General features: G+C 38.0%; 2 protein-coding genes across 5 annotated transcripts in view; one reads left to right on the plus strand and one right to left on the minus strand.

Annotated features, from left to right (window-relative positions):
• The window catches only part of SLC7A6 (solute carrier family 7 member 6), a 51324-nt gene that overhangs the window by 24875 nt on the left and 7274 nt on the right, over nucleotides 1–19175 (plus strand). The window contains exons 7-11 of one of the 3 annotated variants that reach the window (XR_003092929.1): nucleotides 7016–7119; nucleotides 7794–7890; nucleotides 8694–8843; nucleotides 9778–9840; nucleotides 10900–10955. Coding sequence is in view for 2 of the 3 variants with exons in the window: in XM_014517687.2 (XP_014373173.1) it covers nucleotides 7016–7119; nucleotides 7794–7890; nucleotides 8694–8843; nucleotides 9657–9840; nucleotides 10900–10994 (630 nt within the window). In the remaining variant the exon portion in view is untranslated. Of the gene's footprint in view, nucleotides 1–7015; nucleotides 7120–7793; nucleotides 7891–8693; nucleotides 8844–9656; nucleotides 9841–10899; nucleotides 11029–19175 lie in introns of those variants that run through there. The other 2 variants (XM_014517687.2, XM_025198447.1) reach the window with 2 other exon arrangements.
• SLC7A6OS (solute carrier family 7 member 6 opposite strand) overlaps nucleotides 9889–19175 on the minus strand; it is a 17236-nt gene continuing 7949 nt past the window's right edge. Inside the window, exons 3-5 of one of the 2 annotated variants that reach the window (XM_025198449.1) lie at nucleotides 16976–17179; nucleotides 15802–15934; nucleotides 9889–13040 (exon numbers count right to left, since the gene is read on the minus strand). In XM_025198449.1, the coding sequence (XP_025054234.1) occupies nucleotides 12886–13040; nucleotides 15802–15934; nucleotides 16976–17179 (492 nt within the window). In that variant the 3' untranslated portion in view covers nucleotides 9889–12885. Of the gene's footprint in view, nucleotides 13041–13802; nucleotides 14856–15801; nucleotides 15935–16975; nucleotides 17180–19175 lie in introns of those variants that run through there. The other variant, XM_006019059.2, reaches the window with a different exon arrangement.

The following is a 19175-nucleotide window of genomic DNA, read 5'->3' on the forward strand; positions in this document are numbered from 1 at the left end:
ATTACTTCTGGTTGCTGATTTCAGAAAAAGTTGCTGTTGGGGAAAATTCCAAATGTGTGCCTACATACAGTGTGTGTGTGTATATATCTGGGCCACTGTTAGATTTTATCTGTAATTAAGTTCTTTATAACTTTTTTTAACTGTTTCCTGGTTGCAGAAATGGTTATAGTTCAGGACAAGACTACAGGACTTGTCAGATTAGAGTAAGAATGAACATTTATAATCTCTTAATGCTTCTTGCTCTTCAGACTTTCTCAGAAGAAGCCCTGAGCTTCATGAAATGGACCATCCCCATAGTGGTGGCTTTCTCCTGTTATGGCGGACTAAATGCTTCTCTAATAGCTGCCTGCAGGTAGGCCCTTTGGTCGCCTTCCATGTATTCCCACGAATGCTCCATTCTCTCCTTTGTCGTCCCTGCTGCGCATGTCTTTAGAAACAAACCTGACTGTTCACCAGTGGTAGTAACAGAGAAAGTGGAATTTATCAGGCTTTCATTTGAGCTCCATGACTTGTATTTACCTATGGAGGATCTATATATAAGTAAACATGTCTATAATGGAAAGCAGTCACTAACCTTTTTTTCCATATTCCGTTGCACTTGGTGTTATGGCCTTGATTTGATCTTTGTTCTAGTAATTCTCTGCATCTTCTTACTGCTGGAAAATAACTCCCCTTGTATAGTTTAATCCTTTTGGTGGTCATATTTGTTGCCCCTCATTTCTTGTACCTCATCAAAATGTCCTGAGATGATTAACACCATGCAAAGATACTTTTTGCCATTAATTAAAGGAAAATACAGGACAGTCTTGGATATGACATCTGTTGACACATAGAATGACTTGCATCAGAAATGGTAGGTGGGAATGGTTGGAGGATTTATAAATATGTATTACGAACTTGCAATTATGAATGTGCATTTTTTTATTTTGGGAGAACACACAAACTTTTGAGAATTATTGTAAATTATTACTGTAAAACACACTTTGTAGGTGCCCTCTATTCCTGCTTTCCCTGCTTTGCTAGTTTCACAACCAGAAATGTATATTTAACCAGAAAGTTCAAGTGGCTCACAAGTTTAAACAGCTTCATTTGGCTGAAATATCTTAAAGTAGAAGACTAATCAAACCAGGGGGGCTAATCCCTGGTCCCTTCACCCATAAAATGATTACCAATCTACTTAGCTTCTCCCTTCTAAGTGAACCACATTTTTTTTTTACTCTTTGGTTTTATTTGTCTGTTTGTTTTTGTTTTCTGTGCAGAATACTGGCCACAGTTCTAGAAAAGTATATCTGTGTAATGGGTTGAGTAATTATATATTTACTTGAGGCTTCTTTCAAAGTAGGTATGGGTTTACAAAAGGTAAAAACTAATTGCCTGGCTTTGAGTCAGTTCAGTGTTTCTACATCATCTTATAAGCCTCAACACCTTATCTAACATAATTAAATCCATTATACCTTTATCTTTAAAGTATCATTACTGATAGTGATATAACTTTGCCTGAACCTTTTCTAGACTTCAGTGTCCCATGTTAAGCAGTAGCTGCTTTCTAAGATATATGAAACATTAATTTCTTCTTAGAAAAATAAGATTGGACTTGCTGAAAAGAATTAACAGTCTGCCCAAGGCAAGTCCCCTAGAAGTATTTGCCCAGTATTACATGTTTCAGGAGAGGGTGAAAAACTCCTAAAGGAGTAGACTGACTTGTCAATGGGAGAAAATTTATTCCTAACTGTACTCTGTTGACTTCCATCCTAAAGCATCAGACTACATCCTTTTTAACTTCTTTTTTCTTCAATTTACTTTAGCTGTTAATCTTTATCCATATAAATACCTAATCCTCTATTCAACCTTACTAAACTACTTGACTTCATAATATCTTATATCATAATAGCTTATATGCAATGGGTTCTGCATATAAGCTATGCACCACGTTTGCTTTTTACCAGTATTTTGTTCATGAATCTTAATAAACAATTTAACTTGCTCTCTAGACTCCTAAGTCAGACAATCCAGACTTTATAGTATTTCAGAGAAAAGAATTACAGTGTTTATAAGAAATGTCATCTTTTAACACTCGTTCTTTGTTCTAAAGAACTTTTCAAAATTTCACCAGATAACCTGGAGAGGGGCCAGAGAAGGGCCACTCGTATGGTTAAGGGCTTGCAGGCCAAGCCCTATGAGGAGAGACTAGGGCACCTGGACCTCTTCAGCCTCCGCAAAAGAAGGTTGAGAGGCGACCTCGTGGCTGCCTATAAGTTCATCATGGGGGCACAGAAGGGAATTGGTGAGGCTTTACTCACCAAGGCATCCCTGGGGGTTACAAGAAATAACGGCCATAAGCTAGCAGAGAGCAGATTTAGACTAGACATTAGGAAGAACCACAGTTAGAGTGGCCAAAGTCTGGAATGGGCTCCCAAGGGAGGTGGTGCTCTCCCCTACCCTGGGGGTCTTCAAGAGGAGGTTAGATAGGCATCTAGCTGGGGTCATCTAAACCCAGCACTCTTTCCTGCTTATGCAGGGGGTCGGACTCGATCTATTGAGGTCCCTTCCGACCCTAATATCTATGAATCTATGAATTTGGAGTCATATTCTTCTTTGGGAGATCTATTTCTCAGGACTTCTTTTGCCAGAGATGCAGAAGGGGCACAGATTTGAGAGAAGCACTGTGGACTTCACTGAGTACCCTTGTGGGGTTGCAAAAATCTGTATAGAATAACCTGCAGGTGCATTTTCTTTGTCAATTAATAAGAACAGAGTTGGGCAATTCAGGCTGTAGAATGCTATTCGTATGTCTTACAGCTGTTGTTAAATATGTAACCCCCAGCTGTGCATAGTTCAATTTTTGTAGTGTTAAATTTTTTTAACCTTACATATGTCCTTATCTTTCCATTCTTTTTTTGTGCTCTGTTAATCTTCCTTACTCTGGACAACTGTTCTGATTTCAGAGCAATAGATAAGGAAAAATGTACATTTATATAAATCATAGTAAAAGACAGCTAACTAAATAGACTCATCATCCTAAACTGGCAAGCTTTCCTAGTAGTTCTCCGAGGCTAGATTGTATATATTCAAAAATAGCATCTCTTTCTCTGATACAGCATCATATTTCCATTTTTAGAGAATAGAATTCTCTTCTCCTTTTGAGGAGATAGCCCTAATGACCCCTTTTATATAATTTATTTTGCTGTGGAACCTCTATCCTAGAGTAACATGGAGCCAGGCGACCCAGCCCAGCAACGGTGACCTACCACCTCCCAGCCTGCTTTCCCATTACCCCCGGTCTTTTTGTAGAACCCCTGATGTCCTATTGTGGAACCCCAGGGTTCCTCAGTATACCTTTTGAAAGCCACTGCTGTGTGCTATTGCTTTTTCAGTTTACAGGGTCTGTTTTCATTATGAATGACTTCATATCAATGTGTATGTGTTTGGTGAAGCGTTAATGGGAAGAAATGAAATTAAGTTATAGCAGAAAACCCCAAATACAGTGGAGGAGGAATGAACCCATGGTATGCTTCTGCACAAAAGGAGCTTCGGCAGATGGTTGTTCAGCTTTGGATGACAAAGGGTTCAAGTATGGAATCTCTCTGTACAGAAACTTCCCATTTGAGACTGTAGGTAGTTGCACTGTTTTTAATTTGTTTAGCGATATTAACATCTGCCCTGCTCTTGTACTTCCCACTCAAAGGATCTGTGTTGTTATGTTGCAATTAGAAGCTGACAATATAAAGCCAGCATGCTGAGCCCCAGATTTCTGTTTGAAGCTGAAGACTTTTGGCAAGCATTTAATTTGGTAAACGTTGTAATATGTAAGGCAGCATAAGTGAACAAGAGGCTTCAAAGTTTTTTCCTCTAACATGAAAGGAGAAGATGCTCAACTCTTTTTACTTCTCCTCTGCTAATGGTGTTCAGTAAGGAGGGGTTTATACTGCTACATACAAGTTTTGCTAAAGACTTCAGGGGGAAAAATGGTATTTTACTAATAGCCAAATTTTACCTACATAAAGTGACTTACATAACTTACAACTTTTTGGTGTCAGTTTGTGCAGATTTCTGTTAGGATATATGCTTTTGTACTGGCACATCATTTAGGCCAAGTCTAATCTGCTGATTGGGTGCAAGGTCTACCTGTTGTGTGGCCCCACCCCGCTCCACCAATCAGCAAGGGATGGGGCCATGTGAATGAACAGTTTTTGCAGCCAGTCAGCAGCATGGGGGAGGGGGCCATTGCTCTCCATCCATAAAACAGCTGCTCAGGTCTATGTTATGCCCAGGAAATTGGGGGGTAGTCCCTGCAAGTTAGGTTAGTCCCTATGTATAGCTAAACTGAATTGGGTTCAGTATTTAAAGTGGCTGGACTAAAATTCTGGAGAATGGACCTGGTCTAGAAGCTGGAAAAGGCAACTCTAAACAGGCAAGAGCTTTGTGTTGATCAATTGTTTATAAATATCCTTGAACCATAAGGTGGTTTAAAGATTTATACAAAGGACTTCTAGGTTTTCATTTTTACAAAAGTTAATCTGAAACCTTATAGTTAGGATATTTACTTGCCTAACACTGGTGAAGTTTGTAAACTATACAGCTTGGCCACTACCACAGTTAATTTGTTCATAAAGCCATGCGTGGGATACAGGAAGTAGAGATGTCAACAACTTGGGCAATGGCTGACAAAAAACCCAAAAAATCCCACTCAGAACCTTTTATTCCAGATGCTTTTGTACATTATGAACAAAATGCCGGCATGAATATTTACATTGTTTGATTTGACCTTCTTAGCCCATATTGTTTTGTGAATGAAAATAAGCTGTCTGAAAGGAAAGAACAGGATTGAGGAGGTCAAAATACTAATTGTTGGGTACAGTGTGAACAGGAAGCAAGACTGATTTTTCACAGCTCTTGCCATTTGGGAACATTGAAATCTCAAAACTGATGCATCAGAATAAAGCTCAAGAAACTAATGAGAGAAACAGTTACTGGATGTGGTAGATGGTTAGTAACATACTGAGCTGTCAAGTATTTATCTTGTCTGTGATTATGGTAAAGATGCAGGTTGTTTCCTGCAACTCATTTTATAAAAGATGTTTGTTGTGAATGTTATTTGGATACCATCAGCCAGTTGTTTCTTTTTTTTTTTTATGTATAACCCAAAATATGTTTCCATTTCATAACTGACAAAATGACTCCATACAGTCATAATGAGTCAAAGTTTGCACCTGCTTCCATCTTTGTTAGTTTGCTTCAATCAATATTGTCATGGATGTGAGATGGAACTTCTGTCTCATAGCTGAAATCTAAAATAGTTTCCATGTTGGGTAAGGGAATTTTTCTCCAGCTAAGCACAGTGGGACAAGGAAGGATTTGGTGTTTTTAGCTTAGTTTAACATTATTTAAAGAGATGATAGAACTTGGATCATTTGTATTCAGGTGGTTTGCAGTTCCTTTAATTTGTAGCAGGTTATCAAATTGAGAACATGTCACTCAGCTGTTTGTTGTGTCTTTTGCTTCAAAGGACACAGCTGCTTATTAACTGATGAGCAGCAGCCCTTGAAGTTAGAGCTGCAGCAAACAGCTGGATCACCTCAGTAGTCCCCTGCAGCAGTTTGCCAGGATTGTGTATGCTCCTAAGTATTTCACAAACCCTCATCTTTGCATGGGGTAATAAACGTAATCCAGGGAAGTATCCAGCATCTATGGTATAGGGCCCAGACCTGGAGAAACTTTAGACTGAGAGACTGTTAGTCACTTTGAATTAAACCCTTATTTTCATGTAGCCTGAGACCTTACTTTCTGGGATTCTGTCCTATTGCTTTCATTCAGAGGGAAATACATTGATGAACAAAAAATTATCTAGTGCGATACCTTGTAAATTATGGTGTTAAACAATTGCATTCTTGTTTCCAGAGTACAGGCCTCTGGAAACCCACCTGCTGTAAAACCATGGTGCTCTTGGCTTCCTTACTCCAGAGCACTAGCACTTGAGGCCAGAGCTGTAGCAAACTCCTTCAGCATGTGAGGGGTTGAGGTGGGAGAATTCTTCTGACTGGAGACTGGAGTGAAGGAGAGCTGATTACCTGTCCTGGCTCTTTGCACTCTGGAGGCAGCTGCTACTGCTGTGCCTGTGGTTGATGTAGCAACATGGACTCCATGGGAGCTGCCCTGATGCTCCATTTGTTCCTTCCTCTCCCCAATACACTGTTGGGCACACAGCTGCACCTGCCTTGAAAAGACTCCCTAGGGGGTGCCATTCTGCTCACCGTCCTGCCCCCCAGATACACTGCTGCATGTGGGCTACACCTGCCTGGATCCTATGGTTGGGCAATGCAGGGTTGTGTCTAATGTGGCAAAGACTACTAGGGGCAGGGGCATTGTGCCCACTTCATAATTTGCTACTGGGGCTCATGCTCTGCTTGTCCTTCTCCACCTCCCAGGTATATTACTGCTGGAGGCCACCACAGTAGCATGCAGCATGGTCTAGCAGCAGTAATAAAAAGGCTGATGTTGGCTGACAGTTTGCCTGCTCCAGGCCAAGGCAAGGCTGCATGAGGGAGATAAAAATTGATGCGTTTGTTGCCTTCTACAGTATACCATTTCTCTCTTTGGATCTCAAAATATTTTCCCATTATTGTTTCTTTGGAAGCCAGTGTATTACACTGGTTTGATTTCTCTCACCTCCATTAATGTGCTGTATTATGCAACTTAATAGTGAAAATCCAATTTAAAATCTGTTTTATAAATTTTGTGAACATAATTCTCTATGAATTGTTCTAAGACAAGGGCTTACTGGACTTTATGAGGAGTAAGTCCAAATTAAATAGCTTAACTTAATGAAAGTTAATTTTGTGTTGAATCAATAAAATAACTGCAAGTGTTGGCTGCCAGTTTTTGCAGCACTGTGGATGGTTCCTAATATGCATATTGTTTTTTTACACATCATATTAGAATAGCTCTGAGTTTACTGTTCTATTCCTGTACTGTCATTTAGAAACATTTCAATTTTTCCCTTTTCTTTGTCTATTAGACATTTGCTGACCAGGTATTCGGCATTTTCAGTTGGACAATTCCCATTGCTGTAGCCTTTTCATGTTTTGGTGGACTTAACGCCTCAATTTTAGCATCATCTAGGTAATATTTTGGCTTTGCTTCATAATAACTTCTGGCTAAATTGTTGTTTTATGACAGAGTAAACTAATGTGATATCAAGGCCTTTAAAGAATATCACTATGAAGTGACAGGTCTCAATAGATTATGGTTTGTTTTATGCATTGTTTTATCACCACTTTGCTTCTCCAAACTTCACTGCATATAATATCAATAGTATAATTTAAGGTATGATGAATGATATTCAGTAGGTGATTAAACTGTGGTCTCATTTATTGTCACCTTCTTTGGACAAGTGATGTAAATGTTATTCTCTAGTTTACTGGTAGAATAACTTTTTTTGTCTTGGGCGGTGGGGTATATGCTTAAACTTAATGCACTTCAAACTCATTCTTATATGCAACAAATCACTTATATCGTAATGAAATCTAGTGACTATAACAGCAGTCTTTGTGTGCTTTTAACACTTAACAGTGGAAAACTGCCCCAGTTACCACAGAGTGTACTAATTTATCAGTGGAATTTTCTTTCTAAAAAGATGCAATAGGAATGTTTGTATTAGATGGATTGAATATATACATACAGGTTTATTAAAATAGTTATCAGTGCCCTCAAACACTGACAGGATATGTGTTTTGTTCATGTATTTGGTATTCTCCCTTAGCTTAAAGAGTTATGCTTTCGTATGTCTTTTTTAGGCTGTTTTTTGTAGGCTCCCGGGAAGGCCATCTCCCTGATCTGTTGTCTATGATACACTTAGGAAGATTCACACCAATACCTGCACTGCTGTTCAATGTGAGTTGCTGCTACTGTATTTTTTTAAGTTCTGTGTTTGAGGGTTTGCAAGCAGTTCAACATGTATTTTTTAAAATTGAGTTGGAGTTCTTTAACAGAAGAAACATGTTATACACAACATGAAATGATCTCGTATATGAAATAAGATGACACCTTAAGAGTTAGAGTTGATAAAATGCAAAAAATTCTGAAAAGCAGAGGCAATTTACAAAGTCTGTAACTGGAATGAAATGAACACTTTGTTCGTGCAGTTCATCTGCAGTTTTGTCTTTGATTTTAAAAATAATAAAATAAATGCTAAAGTAAGACTGGGGGTCGGACTCGATGATCTATTGAGGTCCCTTCCGACCCTAACATCTATGAGCTGACTGATGTGCCTCTTAAATTTTCAATGGGACTTATGAACATCAAATACAAGTTCTTCAAGCTGTTTTAAATCTTGAGGATATAAATGAACTAGGAATAATAAAAATCCAGCTATTTTAGCATTTCCTCACAGATAACTGTACTCAAAGCATCTTGCCCCTCTTCTAAATTTTTTCCTTAGATACTTAGCTGGAGATTGGTTCTTAAATTTAGCATTGGACCTGCCTTCCTCTTTGTTCAATGGCAAGAGATTTTGTACTAGTTCCATACTGACTACTTTAGGAAATCTGTTACAATCTCACTCTCGGGAATGATAAAATCGTGTGAGGCTCAGGCATGAAAGAGGTGGTGTTACTTCAATGTGCATATAGAAAAAATAACAGTAAACTCCTGAAAACTAGATATCACTTTTTGGGACCTCTCTTCTTTTTTAACAGTGTACTATGACCATCATTTACCTCACTGTAGAAGATGTCTTCCTTCTTATTAACTACTTCAGTTTCAGTTACTGGTTTTTTGTTGGACTATCAATTGCTGGGCAATTGTATTTACGCTGGAAGGAACCAGAGCGTCCAAGGCCTCTTAAGGTAAGAATTAATATATGCAAAATTGTTTTTAAGATCTCTTCTACTTAAAGACTGGGCCATATGCATTGTCAGAATGGTACTGTTGAATTGTAAATCTATCGGAGCTCAGCCTCTAGGTGAGAGTGAAACACTTCTTTCAACTCTAGTTGGTCTAATAAAAGATATCACAAAAATATCCTTGACTCCAATACTTCCTGGATCATTGTGGCTCCAACACTTCAACCTAATGAAACTCTTGTAATCTGATATTCTCTTCATTATGTATCACTTTAGCCACTACCCCTCCCTCTGTCCCATGGAGTAGCTCATATAACTGAAAACAGTAGCAAGCCTTGCTCCTTGGATTACAGGTCAAGTGGTTTTATCCTTAGCTCCCTTCCCTTCTCCCCTCCTTTCCATTGTCTTGTTTGAAGTTAGGGATGGCAGATTATGCCTGGAGAACCTTTAGAGCCAGTGTTTGCCTGACTCTCTGATCCTTTTAGCATATCTCTCTAGCAAAAAACTAGATAAATTTCCTGGAACTAATGGGCCCTCTTCACTGCTCTGAAAGGTGACATCTCAGTTAAGCAATCAGTTAAACTGCTCTGCTCCAGTACAAAGACACTCTCATCAGTTATTTTTGCCCACAAAGGTCTTTGCTATTATACTATGGTTGTGCCAATATCTACCTATTATTCTGACTAGCTGAGTACATTTTAGGTAACACAGGCTGATTTCATATGGGGAAATAAAAAGTGAAAATAACATTCTAGATGTCACTTATTTATTTGATATTATAACAAGAACAGTTTTGTATATGTGTTTCTTTTTCAGCTGAGCCTCTTTTTCCCAATAGTCTTCTGTATATGCTCAGTATTTTTAGTGGTAGTGCCTCTGTATAGTGACACCATTAATTCATTGATTGGAATTGGTATTGCTTTGTCTGGAATTCCAGTCTACTTCATAGGAGTCTATTTGCCCATATCCAGAAGACCTCCCTTTATCAACAAGATTTTAGGTAAGTGCTGGTAGATGGTTAGAATAAATTAAGACTGTTGCAATAAAATTAAATAAAATATTATTTATTAAGCCTATCTCAATTATTGTACAAAAGAAAATGGATACATTGTTTGCCATTTGATACATTTCATTGCATTCCCATTTCATCAAACATTAACAATCTTATTTGGGAAACCTAGTTATGATTTTAAAATGACTTGACTGTCATACAAGTGGTCTTGCTTTGACTTTATACACTCCCAGACCTGATGAGAACGAATGTTTATGCCATTCACAGCTGAAAACTAATTTCCTTAGAATTTTGCCTACTGTATACTTTTGCTGAATTGCTGCAATTCAGAATAAATCACCCTCTTCTATCAGTCCTACTGCTCAATCTATGTGTGCATTAATGCACCTTTTTAAATGCATATTAAATTTAGTGCTTCCAACATGAGGCACTAAATGAATGTGCATTAGGCTGTGCTAATGCGCAGCAGTGCATTTGCGTGCTTTTTTTAGTGACGCTTAAAACACATCAGACTATTTTACTATGCATTAGCATAATGTCAGTTTATGTGACACTTTAACGTGCAGTAAAATAGTCTACTGTGCATTAAAGCACAATGTTTTACTTGTATAAGGATTAGGTATGAGTTTAATCTTAATTTATGAATGGGTACAGTACATCAGCAGTAGTTCTATAAGTTAACAATTAAACCATATCTTAAAGTTTATACAAAACTTTCCCCTCATGCCCCTTTCCTTGCTTTTTAAATGTTATCATTTTACTTTAGGCATTTTCAACGATGGGACAGGATGCTTGGCAAAAACCTTAAGACATCATTAGGACAACACAATGTTTTTGTTCATGGCTTTTAAAGATGCTAAACCAAACATTTTAGTGGAAACTTAGTGTGCTTCATGTGTCTTTTTCTAAGAAATGACTATTTCAAGATTTTTCAATTATCATCTTATACATAGAACAATTGTCTATGAAGTTAAGTTTTAGGTAAGCAGCTGTTCTTATGGTGGTAAATACTTATCTGATTTTTTTTTTCTTCAATTTCCTGTGCAGGTGCTATTACTCGAGCTACCCAGCTGCTTTGTTACTGTGTTTTGACAGAGATGGGCAAGAGTGAAGAAAAGAAATGGGAGACCAAGTCTTACTAAAGATACAAAGCAATTCCAAAACAATGTAAAAAGCAAATAATATGCAACTAAGGGAACAGAAAAAGCTCAACAGGAAAAATGGGACAACTGAAGGATCAGAGCCAGAAGCAGATATCAGCGATACCTGAAGAGGGATTTCTATGCAGACCATGCTTTGTTATAGTCTTCCCCTTAACTACAACATTCAGGATAGATTTTTATCCACTTATTTCCCACAGGAACAATGTTTGACAGCTATTTATTGTAGTTTGATGAAATCTCAGAGAAGTGGGATTGAGGTGGTAAGAAGAGCAGCAATAAATCTTTGGATGGTGGAGCTGAGTGATCAAATTAAACAGACTTCGGAGGACAGTAGAATAATAACTCTCAGTTGAATTCAAAGCCACTTCATGTCCTAAGTGACCAAAAGCCATTCCTATCTGAAGGATGCTCCATGGCCTATGTCAAATGACTTCCTTATCTTGACAGAAAATCAGCCATGGCAAAACTCATTGACAGTTACAGCAGAGAATACAGACAAACACAGATTAAGCTGAACTTTTTCCTGGAAAATCATTTCACCGATGTGGTAACTTGGGTGGAAAGAAGATTTTAGTATTCAAAGCTTAGTTCATTCAGCATCTTTTATGAACTTTACAAACCTTTTTTCCTGAAATGGTTATAAGCAGGGCTTTTAATGTTAAAGAGGCTCTGATTAGGCAAACTGGTTTAAATGGAATCCCAATACATAAACCCAAATGTTGAAGTTTGAGTGGTTCATAAATGTAACACACAAACAGTGTTACCAAGCCCAGAATATAGCTTCTAATACTGTTCATGGGAAGAAATGCAATATTGTATAAGGTCTTCTAGCATAAGTGAGTATTGCCATAGCTATTAAGTCAACTTGAAAACTGAAGTGGTAGAAGTGACAGATAGGGAACAATATAGCAACAAGACAGAAAGTGAATCTTGAGCATTTTGGAATTTGAAAGCAGACTCATTGGCTTTCAGCATGAGCACTTTTATCACTCCTGGATCTGCACTCAGGGTAGCTACAATTTTAGCATGCATCATCACTATAATAAAGGGAGGGAAGAGGTACAATTTGTTAAAATTGTAGCCATCTTAAAGTACAGCAGTCAAAAGGAGCAAGCACTGTGGATTGTGCTTCTGGTATAGTTTCTCTTATTTTCAAAACATTGGTCTAAATGTTTGTTTAAAACTGAATCAAACTGTGAATTGGAAGTCTGCAGTGTGCATCCCTTCTAGGTCTCAGTAATTTATTTTTCTAAATCTGCTTCTTTCAGTTTGAAGCAAGCCACATCAAACCTGCATTCCATTGAACTGAAAGATTTTCATTGAGAGGCTAAGAAATTGCTAATACTATAAACTGTTTTAAAACTTGTTATAACTGTCGGGCTCCTGGGCATTGAGTTTCTAGTCAATCTTGTTTTACCTGTAAGGCAAAGTTGAAGTTGTGGTACAGATTAAATTTAGTGCTAGATTTTGTTGTAAACTGGTAGCATTCTGCAGCATTTACCAACCACTGGATTTAATTACTGTTTTAAGTAAATTTAAGTACACTTCAATGTAGGTATTTTGTTTAAGTATCACAGATTTTTTTTTAAATCTCACAAATCTTTTTTGTTGTCTCACCTAATTATTTAATTAAAAGTGGTATTTGACTACTTAAATCTTGCTGTGATAGACTGCACTCTATTCTTTAAGTAGGAGCACTTCAGTATTTTTGAAGCTTTAACTGTATAAAGGATTATAAATCTCAGCAGGCAATAGATTTGCCAAGAAGCTTGGGCATATTTTATAAATTCAAAGTTCAAAATCTATTCTGAGACCAGTTTTTTCCACTTACTATGTTAAGGTATATTTCAGTGACAGGAAGTGTGTGATCCTAATCGTCTATGGTGTAATCCATATATCTAGACAGAGAAGTAAATACAGTCATTTTCATTAATAAAGTAATATCTGATAGTTTGCTTCCATAGGCTCTCGAACTTCTGATGTGTAAGGAAAGGGCCCTTCTGTGAGCAGAAGCAGACAGTGCTTCTGAAAAAGGAAGCAGAAAAGCAACATGTCAATAGCTTTTAAGACTTTTACAAGTGTTTTTGAGTCCTGTTTATTTTTATTTATATAGAGGAGCACTAATTTCCCTCTTCCAGTATTAAGTAGTCAAAAACCAGATAATGCTCCACAATGTACAATAAAGGCTAACGGATCACTTCAGATTTTTTTTTCATGGACTAGAAAATGACCATTTTATCCTCAATTTAGAACTAAACGTCACTAACCAAATCAGAGATAATTGTATTATTTTCTGTATAATTTGCAAGCAAAATATATGCTGGACCAACTCTTTAATAGTAGTATCACTTGTTCCACCACTACAAATATAACTACATGATAGCTGTACTCTTGACTTTAGATTTCTGGGATGAACTGGGACCAAAGTTCCTATTGACTATTTAACAAGAGAAGAGCCACGCGCATGATCAGAGGTCAGGGAAGCAGACCCTACGATGACAAACTGAGAGCCCTGGGGCTCTTTAGCCTGGAAAAGCGCAGGCTCAGGGGTGATCTGATGGCCACCTATAAGTTTATCAGGGGTGACCATCAGTATCTGGGGGAACGTTTGTTCACCAGAGCGCCCCAAAGGATGACGACTAGGTCGAATGGTCATAAACTACTACAAGACCGTTTCAGGCTGGACGTAAGGAAGAATTTCTTTACTGTCCGAGCCCCCAAGGTCTGGAACAGCCTGCCACCGGAGGTGGTTCAAGCGCCTACAATGAACACCTTCAAGAGCAAACTGGATGCTTATCTTGCTGGGATCCTATGACCCCAGCTGACTTCCTGCCCTTTGGGCAGGGGCCTGGACTCGATGATCTTCCGAGGTCCCTTCCAGCCCTAATGTCTATGAAATCTATGAAGATTTAAAATGTTGCAGTGTAAGCCTCTGTCTTGAGTTGGACTGTTTAAGACCAGCTGTGGTAGGTCTAAATTTGTTTCTGTTTTGCTTTTAAAGACACTGCTACAATCAGTTCCACAAATCAGTTCTTTATTTACCTACGAAAGTGCATAAATACTTTACTCAATTCTAGTAACAAATATTTAAAGGCAAAAAAGTGTCCAGACAATAATCCATAGAACATGTTTACTGATTATATTTGATCCTTCCATTTCTATGTAGAGACTACACAGCCTCTCTTGTTTGTTAAAACTAAATGTAGTAGTAATCTCTAGGAGGTTTACCAATCAAGATTTTACCTAAAGCCATGGTTTCCTCTCTGCTCTTTTCAGTCTCTTATAATACTCAAACTGGAACATAACTTCCTCATTCAAGAAGTGAATGTCTTATTTGATGAAAATAGGCGCTGTGTTGTACACATGCTTATTTGCTAAAAGAAATAGCCAATAATTTTTAGCAAGTAATTTGCTTTAGCGAGCAACAGTATTAAGGTAAATTGGTGACAATCTGGTATATTACTACTTCTTGAGATCAGACAGATGGATGATGGTTTAACTTAACATTTCCCCACTTCACAAGTAGCACTTTACGGAACATTAGGAAACTACTTGTTTTGCAAGAGAGAAATGCTTTCCCATTCTTTAACTTTAATCTCATTTCTATAAATAGCCATGAAAAGCAGCACTTATTTTTGTTCCCCATAGATCTTACCAAGGAGAACAAGAATATAATACCATGTATACAGTAGGTTAGTATTTTGAATATAATTTAATCAGAATCCAAGTCTCGGGCCTCATCACATGCAAACTCTTGTAGAATATCACTATGGTATGCATCCCAGGCTCTCCTCTTGTAACCCCCACCATCTTCATCACTGAAACTCCCATCCTCAGACTCTAGAGAGAAGAAAAATTTTAGAACTACAAGTCTGTAGTTCTGCAGTTATAAATCAACTACTCAAAATATAGTAGTACTAAGTTCCTTATTTTGTGTTAAAGTAAAAGCTATGCACAAAAGCAATATAACAGTACTGCTCTTATAAACCAGTTTTCAGTTGCAATATAAATTTCCTGGGGTAGTAATATTGTTTTCCTCAAAGTCTGTGGCTAGACTCAGGAACTTAATATGGTCAGAGCAGAATAGGAATTCCATCTCTAAGCGAGGCAGGCCTCCAATAAAATTCTCTGTAGGTGCAGTAGTTTGATATTTATGTCTGGCCAAAGTAGTTTAGTCAGAATAACAGAGTTCATTCATTCATGACATAGGAAGTCAGAAACCACTAGAAAAAGCTACTGCAAGGATGGTAGAGTAATGGTGTAAAATCACAAGCATCTTTCCTGTTGTATATAAGAAACACAAAGAAAATGTCTGCAGCAATCCTGAAGAAATCTTCATGGTCTTAGCTGTCAGGAGCTTACTAACCCAGAAAGGCTTTCAGGAATTTTGGATTTTAAGTCTTACTGAACTCTTTACAGTAGTTACTACGATCTCAGTTAATACTTGTTTGTGAATGTAGGATGCATGAAAATAAGGAAGCTTATTTCTATCATCTGCTACCTGCAATAGAATATATTCCTCTCAAAACTGCCTTAGAAGTACACAACCAAATGATTGTTCTCCCTCCACTTGAGAGAGATCATTCAATATTAGTCACCTCAAGTTGTATGCCATTAAGTTACAATCTTATCGATTTGATTTTTTGTAGCCAGTATAAAGGACTAGCTTTAGAAAATGTAAGCCATTGTCCTTTTTGTTGAACTATCAATTGTTGTGCAGATGCACTTACACTGGAAGGAACCAACTCGGAGGCATGAAAAAAAGCCATAATTAGGACTATGATACCTTTTTCTCTGTCACTGTTCTCATTTTCTTCAGGAAGGAACTCATCTTCATCAGGATAATCATTACGCCAATTATTCTCATCATTCTCATCGTCTTCATCATCATATATTTCTTCTGAAATAGGATCTGCTACCTGCATTTGTCAAAATCGACAGAGGGGAAACAGATGTCACAAAAAGCACTAAGCAATTCCTATGCCCATGTACACAGTGGTGAATGAGGATGAAGAAAGATGCACTAGTCATACTTAAGCCAATTACAGTACAACTATGCAGTAGTTAAAGTTATAGCTACACTAGTTATACTACAGTCTTTTCTGGTATGGCACAGCTTACGTTTTCGCATATGAAACTACAGTAACTAATAAACTATTGATAGCTTAAGTGCAATTGGGTATTTACCTATTTTGAAATTAACAGCAAAATTAATTCCATCCACTTTCAGCTGTAATTAAGTCATTGTATATTAGATGGGGAGAAGGAATAGATTAACTATTTCATATATAAATGATAAAAGCTGCATCTCATTTTGGTGTATGGAACCAATGGACCAGAGGACATGCGACGAAAAAACACTTTAAATAATTTATACTTTGAACAGCTTATGCTTTGAATTAATTACAAAGTTACATCATGACAGAAAGTCATTCTCTCACAAAAAAGAACTAAAAGAAAAGAACATTCAAGGCTCTAAAGTACTCAACACTTAGGGAATGCCACAATTCCGGTTCTCTCTGTCATCTTAACTTGGTTTCCTTGATATCTTTCTGCTTCCTTTTGGACAAGTACAGTCATAACTGTTCAATGAAAAATTAGTTTATTGCTTTACAACTGTCGACCATGAAGAACCATACAACTGAAGTACAAATGACCTAAATTCTTTCCTTTCTTGTGCACCAAAATGAGTTAGCACAAAAATAATAGTTCAGAGCTTAGTAAAACTAATGAAAAAAAATTAACAGGACTGTTAGTGTCAGATAAGATGCACTTTGTCTTGACAACCTGAAAGGAACTTACATTTAGTATGCAGAGCGTGTAGAAAGAAAGTGTATGCTTGATAATAAAGTAACTGAGCTACAAATATAAAAGCAAGAGGCCATATTTTGCATGATTAATACTCTTCCATTAGCTGCTTAAATTACTAAAAAGGTCTAATTTGATTTCCAGACCCTTACCAGTTCGTATTCCTCTTTATAGGGCTGCACAGACAAGATATTCTCAATCCAACCAGGGGTTGATGTTTCCATGTAGTAAATATCATAAACATAATCATCTTCCTTCTTTTTGTGCTCTTCCCTTTTATCACACTCAGATACAGTTAAACGTTCACGGATCATCTCTACGGCATTACAGAGAATCACATCTGGATCATCAGTCTTCTGTTACCAAAAAAATCCACCACATGTATTTTAAGTCATATGTACAGACTTTCAAAGTGTCATAGAAATATAACATTTTTCTTCGATATCCTAAGAAAGGCAAAGAGAATAGGCATCCTGCAAAATACTGGTCTAAAACCTTTTCCAGTGAAAAATGTAGATTGCCTGTGCTCCAAATAACCAGCTACATTACTAAAGGTCTTGGGACACTGAAGAGATGCTTTCAAGTTGAAGGTGAAGTTTCTAGCTCTAGAAGTTTTAAACCAAGCTTTTCCTCAGTTATGCTGTACATAAGAGATCCATTTAAATCTAATATTTATTTCCCCTGTATCATCAAAAAAGTGTTAGTGTCCGTTATAAAAATTTGCCATGTAAAATATTATCCATTCCTTGAACTTCCACAAGTCCCCAAATTCTTACTTGATGGACATAAAATGCAGCCCCTCACATATGGCTCCCTGGTACTTCTGCTGCTTTATTCCAGCAAAAATGGTAAGTACAAAATATTGGTCTATAGTAAGTGCTATTCTGTCTGTTTAGTGCTTCTTAGACAAAGCAGTTTACTTCATAACTTTCATACCAAATTTTGTTCCCGAATTCTCGTGCTACAAAATACTGACAGAAATCTGCTATTGTAGTAGCATTATGTAGTTAAATATTTTGTAAAAAAAGAACAGGACTAGGTAAAGCGTAGTCTCATGCTTACATGGGAATTGATGACATCAAGTATGAGCGACAGGAAAAGGCTGCTAGGACCACTGAGTGTACCCCTTATTGTTTCCCCATTTCCACGTTCACACAAGCAAAAAAAAACCAAAACCCTGCCAATTTCTCTCTCAGTCAGGCCATATGTAAGTTACTTGTTTCAGTTGACTTGCTCTTACAGTGTCTGTTTGGATTGGCACAAAATATACCTTTGCTTGAAGGCAAGTTTTGAGAAAGTTTCATCTATTCAGTACCACTGGCTACATCCACTTTAAGAAATTCTGAGGCAAAAATGGGGAGCCATGCACATGCTCTTATTCCTTCCCAATATTACAGAATCAGGAAAAAGAAAAATAGAAATGAAAGGGAGAATAAGGGAAGAGAATAAAGAAAAAGCTAGCTTGGTTTTAGTTCTTGGTCTTAATACCTAAAAAATGACAATCAATCAACCTAGAAGGCAGTAACACTGCGTAGCATTTTAAAGGAACCTGTTCCAGTACAGAGGCAGTGATCCTATTCAGGGCAGGGGTCTGTACTGCCCTGCTAACAGGGCAGTACATATTGAGGGTTATAGATTGTACAGAAAGGACAGGGTGGGGAAAAAGGGGGGAGGGGTTGCGCTCTATGTCAGTGAGCAATATACGTCAACCCTCATCAAGACAGAATCCAAGGATGAGGAGGTAGAAGGATTGTGGGTTAGGCTACATGGGGGGCAAGGAGAAAGGGATTTGGTGGTAGGGGTCTGCTACAGACCCCCACATCAAGGGGAAGAAATAGATGCGGGGCTCCTGAGGCAGCTCTCAGAGACCATAAAAGCTAAAGAGGCGGTAGTCATGGGGGACCTAAACTACCCAGACAACTGCTGGGAGACACAGACGGCAGTCCCACCGCTCACGCAGGTTTCTAACCTGTGTACAGGACCTCCACCTGACACAGGAGGTACGTGGTCCCACTAGGGGGAATGCCATACTGGATCTGGTATTGGCAATGGGGGATGACATGGTTGGGGACCTACAGATCGGTAGCCATCTGGGGGACAGTGATCACCTAATAATAGAATTCACCATAAGACATCGAGTGGGTAAGGTAACTAGTAGGGTGAAAGTGCTAGACTTTAGGAAAGCTGATCTCAATGAACTCAGGCAAATAGTCAAGGACGCACTGCAGAATAGGAGTTTTGAAGTGATGGGAGCCCAAGAAAGGTGGCTGTGCCTTAAGGAAATGATCCTTCAGGCACAAAGGGCGACGATCCCGATGCGAGGAAAAAGAGGGAAAGGGGCCAGGAGGCTTC

This window comes from Alligator sinensis, unplaced genomic scaffold (assembly GCF_000455745.1).
Source record: "Alligator sinensis unplaced genomic scaffold, ASM45574v1 scaffold97_1, whole genome shotgun sequence".
Taxonomy (NCBI): domain Eukaryota; kingdom Metazoa; phylum Chordata; order Crocodylia; family Alligatoridae; genus Alligator; species Alligator sinensis.